We start from the raw sequence: 9845 nt of genomic DNA on the forward strand, positions 1-9845 counted from the left end.
TTTTCTTTACCCATTCTGCTACTGTCTGACTCTTGACTGGTGCGTTCAATCCATTGACAATCAATGTAATTATTGATAGGTATGAGGCTTTCTGCTCCCGTAAAGATTTACAGCCTCGGAAACCCTGTATAGGGTCGCTATGAGTCGGAACCGACTCCACGGCACATAACAACAACAACAATCAAACCTCCAGGAGACAGAACCTGGCAAGAAAGAAAACTTTAACCGTATTCCCACGGACCAAACAATCAAGTTTGGTTGCTCCTAGAGGAATCAGACACTGAGATTCCAGGTCACCAGGGGGAGGAGCCACCCAAAAGCCCCCAAAATGCTCTTCCCCTTGATGCAACCTCTGTGCATCTTCCCAGGCAGGTCAGGGAGCGCCTGCTCCTAGTCAGCCATGTCGGTCTCATCTTTGAGAAAGGCGGCAGGGGTTGAGTCTGAATCCTTCCTTCTCCCTCTCTGTTAACTAGGCTGCTGCTGCTGTTGTCATCAAGCCAGACCCCAACTCGTGGAGGTCCCATGCACAACAAAACGAAACATTGCCTGGTCCTGTGCCATCCCCATGAAGGGTTTTAGATTGGATCACTGGGTTCTGTAGGATCTCATTGGCTGATTTTCCTAGTCCATCTTAGTCTTGGAGCTCCACCACACCCACACGTCCAGTAACAGACAAGTGGTGGCTTTAAGTGACGAGCACTGGCTAGGAATCAAACCCAGGTCCCCCACATGGAAGGTGAGAATTCTACCCCCGAACCACCACTGCCCTCACCTACTCATGTGGTGGTGGTGGCTGGTTATGTGCCGTGGCGTTGGTTCTGACTCATAGCGTCCCTGTACAGAGTTTTCCAAGGCCATTAATCTTTACAGGAGCAGAAAGCCTCATCATTCTCCCGTGGAACAGTGGTAGTTTCCAACTGCTAACTTTGAGGTTCGCAATGGCCCGGAAAAATCATTTGCTGATAGGATAAGCACTGGACTGCTAACCCAAGATTGGTGGCTCAAACCCACTAGCCACTCCTTGGAAACCTATAAAGGGTTGCTATGCATGGGAACTGACCCAGCAGCACTTAACAACAACAACAACAATGCTAAGAAGTGGTACTATTATCATATCCATGATCCTGTATGGAAATTAAGGCACAGAAAATCTAAGTATCTTACCCAGCTCACATATTTCATAAGTGGCAAAGCCAGAACACACCATCAGAGTCTGATTTGTGGGCCTGTGTACATATCGCTAGCCAAAGACTCAAGGTTAATTCAGTACAGAACAGGCAGTCCCCAACTTATGACTGGGGATCCTTCCAACAACGTCATCATTAGTTTTCATTATCACTATCTTCAAAAAATTTTATTTATATTATCAGTATCTTTATAAATCTAATCTTTATTTGTCTTTGGAGGTTGGAAAAACTACATATAAACGTTAAGTCAGTTCCAATACATACCCTGTGTAAGCTTTCCAAGAAGCAGCTAGTGGATTTGAACTGCTGTAGGATAGCAGTCTAGTGCTTATCCTACAGCCCCACAACCAGGACTCCATATAAACTTATTAGATATATAATCCACCAGATATATTTTAATACGTACATACTACAAACGATTTGTTGTTGTTAAGTGCCATCAAGTCTGTTCTGACTCATAGCGACTCTATATATGGTTTCTGAGGTTTTAATTATTCAAGGAACAGAAAGTCTCATCTTTCTCCCATGGAGCAGCTGGTAGGTTTGAACCAAGGGCCTTGTGGTTTGCGGTCCAGTGCTTATTGTATGGAACCAGTACGCTCCCATTACTAACAATAAGATGTATTTTAAAAAAACAAACAAACAAACAAACATTTTTTCAATCACAAATTGTAGTTCTGGACTACCTGTATGCTATAGTCCTGACTTACAACTTCCCTGTATAGCAGATGATAGGTACATTCACAAACACACATACAGGTACTACCGGCAACACCGCCACCCACCAAGCCCTGGTTCTGAGGGAGCACTGGGGAAGCTGGTTCTGCCTGGCAGGGTCTGGACCAGCATCTTATGAGAAAGACCCACCAGGATGAGGCCCGGAAGGCCCAGCAGGTAAGTGTGCAGACTCCTGGCTCCTCGGAATACTAACAAATCACTTAACTCCTTCACGTTTCCTCTTCCTCCTCTGGCTTGCAACACCTGCTTACCTGCATGATAAGGATGCACATCCCCACCGTGCCAAGCACATGCTTGTTGTCATCAAACCACATCTTCACCTTCTCATAGCAGCCCTGGGGAATGAGGACAACGGGGTAAAGGGTCTGCCATGACCAGCGCATCCACCACTTTCCCCTTCACCCGCTTGTCCTGGTCCTTACCTTCTGTCCCTCCCTGACTCTCATACGGTCGCCCCCATCCCTCACCCTCTGGTCCAGCCCCTCCTCTCCTTTCCACCGGCTCTCTGGCTCAGTGCCCCCACCTCACTCTCAGTAAGCCAGTTCTTTAGTATCCTACCCACCTCCCCCCCTCCAGGGTTCCTCCTGCCAGACCACACCCATCACAGAGGTCCCCACGTTGGCAGCCTCACCGTCCTCCACAGTGGGGTGGTGGTGTTCTGTCCACAGCCCTGTGAGTTCTCCATGCAGCAGCGGTCGGGCACCATGTTCTCCCCCAGCACTGAGTACCAGTCTGTGTAGTCAGTGACGCCACAGCACCGCATCTGCCGGCAGGATGAAGGAGGGCAGTGAGAAGGAGCCAGGCTGGCCCACCCTCCTCTGGGCCCCCAGCCCCACAGGGATGTGATGGACTGTGCCCTGCTCTCTCTGTCTCCCACCAGCACCTTCAACGTCCAGCTTTGTGGGTCCTCCCAGCTGGCCCCTCGGCAGTATTGAAAATGGGGTGTCTGGGGCATATCAATCTGTGTGCATCTTATAATTAGTGTCTCCTGACCAGAGCCAGACATGATCAAGGATGTAAATCCATTCTTGCTAAATAAAGTCTGCACCCCAAAGTTGCCTAGAAGAAAGACTTGGCTGATCTGCCCTCCCTAGCTCTCTGAGTCTGCTGAGCCACCCCTAGAGCTCCCTCAGACCTAAGCACTGCTGCATCCCAGCCCTGCTTACCTGCCTCCACCCTCATCCTCCTCCCTGCCCAGTCTATCCCACTGGATCTCGTCTGACCCAGCAATTCAGCAAGTGTCCCGGAGGGGTCATGCTCCCCCCACAGATCCATGCCCGGGGTAGACAACCAGGGCCCCAGGCTGCGACATGCCCCACCTCAGCCTGGATGATGTTCCAGGCGTTCTTCAGTCCCACATTGTTCTCCGTGTTGTACAGCTGCAAGCCCTCTTTTAGGTCCTTCTTGGCATTCTCATTCACCTGGCAGGTGGAGGGCACGCAGGACAGGCTGGTCAGAACCAGGACAATCTCACCTGCCCAAATGGTCCCAGCTCAACCAGATGGGGGGAAATGGGGGCTGGTCTGGAGGGCCCTCCCCACCTGGGGAACTCTGCGACCCAATGGGTTTTCTCTCACTGGCTCTCAGGGGAGTTAAGCTCTTAAGGCTGGGGCCAGATGGTGGTGGTAGTGGTTATGTGCTGTGGAGTCAGTTCTGACTCATAGCGACCCTGCACAGGTTTCTAAGGTTGTAAATCTATGGGAGCAGAAAGCCTCATCTTTCTCCCGCGGAACGGCTGGTAGTTTCAAACTGCTAACTTTGAGGTTAGCAGCCCGACTCATAACCACTACGCTACCAGAGCTCCTTGGGGCCAGGGTACTAAGGGGCAAAAAGAACGCCTCAGCTGTCTGGTCCCAGCTCCAGCCATTCACAGGCTACTCTGCTGCCCTACCCCCAACACAGTCATACCGGTCCCTGTCTAAACAGGCCCTGGAAAATGTTGAGTTGGCAATTGCTGTGCTAGATATATTTTTACAATATATATATATATATATATATATATATATTTAAATGTACACTCTAGAGGTGAGCGGGTGGCCAGGTCGGTCAGTGTACTTCCACCTCACACTAGCGAGTAATGTAACCTATGCCTCGTTACCTGTAATGGTGGACTAACAGTATCTACTTCATGGGGCTGTTGTGAGGATAAAGGAAATCGTTCTTCCAAAGAGCTAAGAACATGGCTGGCACAAGGGACTGGTTCAATAAATGTTGCTATTTCTTCCCTTTCACAATTGCAAAACCAAAGAACTGTTGTTTCTAATTCTACTAATGCCTCTTACTTTCAGTGGCTTGGACAACTACTTCAAGAGCCCGTGGCTTGGACAACTACTTCAAGAGCCCACCAAGGGACACATACATAGAATTAACCTGCTGTTGTTGAATCCACTCTGACTCACAGGGACCCTACAGGATAGAGTAGAACCGTCCCATAGGGTTTCTGAGAAGGTAAGTCCTGACAAACGCACACTGCCACATCTCTCTCCCTCAGAGCTGCTGGTAGGTTCAAAGTGCTGACCTATTGGATAGCAGCCAACCACTTAACCGCGGCACCGTCAGGGTCTACTAAATCCACATGAAGAGAATGAGAGCTTGACCCTTCACTCTTGGTGGCACCAAAACCAAAGTTATCCCACAGTCTGATGGCAAACTGCTCTATCGGGAAAGCCACCAGAGCCTACCCCTATCCTCCTGAACACCAAGGTATAAGCTGAGTCTAGGAACAATACCTCCACTGTCATCACTGTCTCTAGAATGTTCTTTCATGTTTTTAGTGGATAAACCTCTAATAATCCAGTCCAGCCACTTGGTGAGCTTTGAATCCCATATCTGAACTGCCTAGCAAGTGGTCACACTGACCTATGCTCGAATAACTTCCGGTGCTCACTAATGAAGCCCCTCCAATCCCTCAGTGATTTTGAGTATTCTACTTCCTAACACTACACAAGAGTCATTAACTCTCACTCTAGCTCTATGCTGCCCCCATCAAAATCTTCCAAGGGGGTCTTTCCTAACTCCAGTTCCATTTTCCTTTCCTCATCCTAGCCAGCCATTTTCCTCTGCCCAGGGAAAGCACCCCACCTCCTTGCAGGGACAGTGACATTCCATCTGCCCCCCTTCTTCCTGTGGTACCTACCTTGTCCATGTAGACAAAAAACAGGATAAGTAAGATCAACTCTGCAAGGAGGATGACCAACAGGACGATGAAAAACTGTCAAGAAAAGAAGCCGGCATGAAGCATCTGACAGCAATGCTGGGGCTGGGTGCGAGCAAGGATGGTGGGGAGGTCAGGGACAGGCTGCGCCTAGGCAGGCCTTCCAAGGCACTGGCAGGGCCACTTCCTCCTGAGGAAGCCCAGGGAGCTAGGGAAGGGAAACAAACTCACTTCACATCACTCACTGCCATTGGGTCAACTCGGACTTACAGCATCCCAACAAACAAAGTAAAACTGCTCCCTAGGATTTCTGAGACTCCAAATCTTTACAGGGATAGACAATCTCATCTTTTTCCTAAGGAGAAACTGGTGGGTTTGAACTGCAAACCTTTCAGTTAGCAGACCAACACTTAACCCACTATACCACCAGGACTCCTAACGGAGGATAGAGTAGTAGACAAGTGATCAAGGAATGGAGCAGACATCATCTAATGCAGGTATAATCGATCAGGAGGAAGAGGGATGTGGTTAGGTGTGGAGCATTCTAGAAGCAATTTCCCTGGGCTTAGCTTGGGCACCCAGTTGACTTTGTCTGTCTCAATGGTCCAACTGAAGAGAGATGGAACATTCAGGGTTCTACTTACACTGAGAAGGAGGCACTTGTTTTCCTTGATGGCCCCCAGGCAGCCGAGGAAGCCCGTCACCATGACAATGGTGCCTATGGCGATGACTAGATTGGCTGCAGACAAGGAGGGGAAGCTGGGGGAGAAGGTGGCAAAGTTGCCTTGGGACACGGAGAGCCAGATGCCTACTCCAAGCAGTCCACAGCCACAGAGCTGGAAAGAAAGGAGAATCTGTTAGACCAATATTGCACTTGGATTCATCACCATGAAATTCAAAAGACTGCATGTCCCCCAACGCCACCTCTGAGATGCAGAAAAGGGTGAGGACTGGCCTACTAGTCAGATGTGGTGGCCACATCTGATTTGGAAGTGATGGTTCCAGATCTGGTCACAAGGCAAAAACATGTCCATTGTATAATGTGGATAAATGTCATAGCCTCTCTGCATCTCATTCTCCCCATCTGGCAAATGGGACAATGCCAGCTTCATGGCCTCATAGGGTCACTCTGAGTTCAAACTAAATAAGACACAGGCAAAAGCATTTAAAAATAGATCAAAGGTACCAGACACATATGAGTGGTTGGGATTATTCTATTTGACAGAAGAGGACCTGGGATCCAGGAAGGAGGCAGTGGGAGAAAGGAGCCCAGCGGTCAGGAAAAACAAGTAAGGACTTGTCTCTAGGGATCGGGAAAAGGATCTTGGAGTCCAATTTCTCAACACCGTAACTCTCAGGAGCGGTTCTCCTAGTGTGCTAACCAGAAGGGCCATTTGCCCACTGTTCTCAGAATCCCACAGAACATAATTTCCCACACATGGAGAAGGATAAGAATACATCCAGCTGGCTGATGTACAGGGCATGGTGGAGTCCCTCTCTGCCTTCACCATCCATCCAACTCAGCCCGAAAACCGATTCTCCTCAACAGTACCCCTGGGGCTGCCGACGCCACCAGCTCCACCTGGGAAGCTTCGGTTTCACTGGCTGAAAATCTCCACATCTGCTTTATTTTATGCTCAACAGAGCTGACACTCTCCCACTCCCTCTGCAGTTCAGGGGAAGTTTTTGGAGTCTGAGGAGCCAATCAATCAGTCAGCCAGTATTTATTGAGTACCTACAGCATGAGGGGTCCCGTGCCAGAAAAGCTACAACCACTTCAGGGACCTCCACTCCGGATGCAGAGAGGACTGGAGCAATAACAAAGCAAATCTACCCCTAGGCAGTACACAGCGGTGCCAGAGAAATGCTACAGGCATTTGGAGGACACAGTCGCTGTCCCGGTCAGCAATGCCAGTTGGAGGAGGCTATCAGGTACGGGTAGCATTGGAGCAGTGGAGGACAAGAACGTTCCACATGGGGCACAAGGAGCTGGAAGTCACAGATGTGGATTTGACGCTCGGTTCCAACTTGTCCTGGCTTTGGAATCTTGTAGAACGAGAACACTCTCATCCACCTGCCAGACTGATGTTAGACTGTAAATGAAATGAAGTCTGTAACACAAAAGGGCCAGAACCAGACACTGTTCACTGTATGGACCAGAACTGTGCTGTCTGCCGGGACCCCAGAATCAAGCACATCCCTGCTCTCAAACTGCTCATGCTCCAGGGAGGAAACACAGTCATGCCATCGTTAACTGACAGCTCTGCCAGACGCATGGGAAGGTGAGGGGAAGCGCAGGAGGGTCCCCTGAGGAGATGGCATCTCTGTTGCTCCTTCAATTCCCAAACCCAGATTGGTTACCAGGCCATTCTTTCTAGGCAGCACTGGATGAACTGAAACCTCCAACCTTTCAGTTATCAGTAGAGGATGTTAACTGTAAGCACTACCCAGGGACTCCAGATTCTCACAGAGGGCCCTATTATCACATAAACAAACTGATAGTAGAACTTCAGGGGCCATGAAGTAAAAGTAAGACTAGGTACAGAGTTCGTAAGTAACTGAGGGGGAAGAGCAGTCAGATAAAGCCTCACAGAAACTATGCTATTTGCGAGGAACCCACACGATGAGAAAGGAGCGACCTACGTAAAGATTTTGGGGGAAGAGTGTTCTAGACAGGGAACAGCAAGTGCTAATGCCCTGAGGTGGGAATGTTTGGCCAGTGGTAGAGCAAGTTTCCCATTGTGACTGCACCAGGATCATGGGAGTCACAATGGTGGGAGATGTTCTCATTGTGATGGGAAACCTCTGGAACAGGGGGCAGTGGCGTAAACTAATTTATGTTTTCAACAGATCCCTCTGCTTGCTGTTCAAAGGACAAGACCATTGGAGGGCAGGGGAAGGTGGTCGGGGTGCAGTCAGTTGGCGATCTCTGCAGGCAACCTATACTATGCTAGTTATGGAGGAGAGGGGAGGGACAGTCAATTTGAGATGTATTTGAAGGCAGTATCAGCAGGTCTTGCTTTGAAGAATGAATGTTGTTAAGTGCCATCGAGTCAGTTCCGCCTCAAAGCGACCCTATGTAGGGTTTGGTAAGCTTGAACCACTGACCTTGTGGTTTAAATTGACTTTGTAGTCCAGCGCATTAACCCACAGCGCCACATCAGAAGGGCAGTGATAAATGGGGAAACAGAAAGAAAGTTGGTCCAACCTGGCATGAAAACATAAATGGGGACCTTTCTATGCATTGCTGAACCAGAATCCTATAAGGGGATTGGAGCAAGGCGAATGGAGCAGCTACTTGGGTCACGCACATTGTGTAGTGGTCTTGTGCCTCCTTCAGAGGAAGAACTAGGTCAAAGCACAGCCACAATCTGGCTCAGAGCAACCACCCAACAAAGAAAGTCCAACCATCCAAGTCCACAAAGCTCTCTGCAGGATCAATGTGTGCCAATCCTCCCTGAAACCACTAGGTGGCGCTCCAGGCTGGCTAAGAAACTTCAGGTTTGCAAGCACATGCTGAAACTTTCATTCAACTTGTCATTTTGACTTTCGTCACTCTAGTCCGTTCTATGCTGCCGTCTCAATTTTTCTTTCATTAATCATACCGTGGAAAATTCAGGATCTTCATACTACAGATTGATGGCTCTAAAAGCCATACCCTGGAATGAGTATCGGCTGAGCAGCCTGTGACAAAGGATCCCTGAAGCTGAAGAATACCCTCACCCTGAAGCTGGAGACACCTCTAGGCACCCCAGGACCTCACAGCCTGAGTATTCACAGGCTTGGAAAAGGTCTGAATATAGATTTTCCTAGAAGTCACTTTTCACAGGGTGGGGGTCCCCCTCTGTGCTTCTTCCTTCCCCTCCCCTCAAGGGACCCACGATGAAGTCCAAGTGTCTCCATCTGGGAAAACCTTGACAGTTTACAAACTCCAGAGGCTGGTCATTTCCACCAGCTGCTCTCCCCCACTTCCCTTCTTACTTTCTGTTCTGGGCCCTACTGTGCCCCAGCTAAGACACAGTAAGATGGACTGCCTACAGCTTGAGCCACCTTCAGAAGCTACTGGTCACTAAGTCCTGGCAAACCTTCCTCTCAAAACCCTCCTATCCATTCCCCACACCCATCAAGGCCCCTGCCTTGTCCAGCATCACTGGGAGCCCCAGCAACTCCTCCACACCCTCAGGAACCTCCTACTGAGGCTAACTCCAATGAGAACAGCAGTTAAAGCCCAGGCCTGGATTCTACAATCACACCGGCTGGCTGGGATGGAATGCGCTCTCCTGGTTTGCTGTCTTGAGCTCCTTCTTCACCACCCGCTCCCTAGGACACCTGTGAGTGACCCGCTGAGCCCATGACTGGCAGCTGAAAGGCACCAAGACAGCACACTCATATCTGCTGCCCCACGCCCACACAATGGCCCACAGTGCCTTGCCTGCCTCCAGTCTGTTTTTCAGCACAGCTTGCATCGTCGTTAAGTGCCATCAAGTCAGTTTGTATTCAGAGTGACCCTGTATAAGGTTTATGAGGAACAGCTGATGGGGTTGAACCACACGGAGCTTTCAGTCAGCAGTCCAGTGCTTATCCTAAAGCACCATACAACCTGCATTGTTGTTGTTGTCAGGTGCCATCGAGTCGGAACCGACTCATAGCGACCCCATGCACAGCAGAATGAAACAATGTTCGATCCTGGGCCAACCTCACTACCGCTGCCACACTTGAGTCCATCAATGATGCCACCTGGCTGATCCATCTCGTTGGGGGTCTTC

General features: G+C 49.6%; 1 protein-coding gene across 1 annotated transcript in view; it reads right to left on the reverse strand.

The window, feature by feature from the left end:
- The window catches only part of TSPAN9 (tetraspanin 9), an 11206-nt gene extending 1661 nt beyond the window's left edge, over positions 1-9545 (reverse strand). Inside the window, exons 1-7 of the mRNA XM_006862770.1 lie at positions 9333-9545; positions 7498-7637; positions 5724-5916; positions 5062-5136; positions 3245-3346; positions 2557-2688; positions 2177-2260 (exon numbers count right to left, since the gene is read on the reverse strand). Coding sequence (XP_006862832.1) covers positions 2177-2260; positions 2557-2688; positions 3245-3346; positions 5062-5136; positions 5724-5916; positions 7498-7637; positions 9333-9545 — 939 coding nt within the window. The remainder of the gene's footprint in view (positions 1-2176; positions 2261-2556; positions 2689-3244; positions 3347-5061; positions 5137-5723; positions 5917-7497; positions 7638-9332) is intronic.
- Positions 9546-9845: the final 300 nt, after the last annotated feature.

The sequence above is a fragment of the Chrysochloris asiatica genome, unplaced genomic scaffold (assembly GCF_000296735.1).
Source record: "Chrysochloris asiatica unplaced genomic scaffold, ChrAsi1.0 scaffold00050, whole genome shotgun sequence".
NCBI classification, from domain to species: Eukaryota; Metazoa; Chordata; class Mammalia; order Afrosoricida; family Chrysochloridae; genus Chrysochloris; species Chrysochloris asiatica.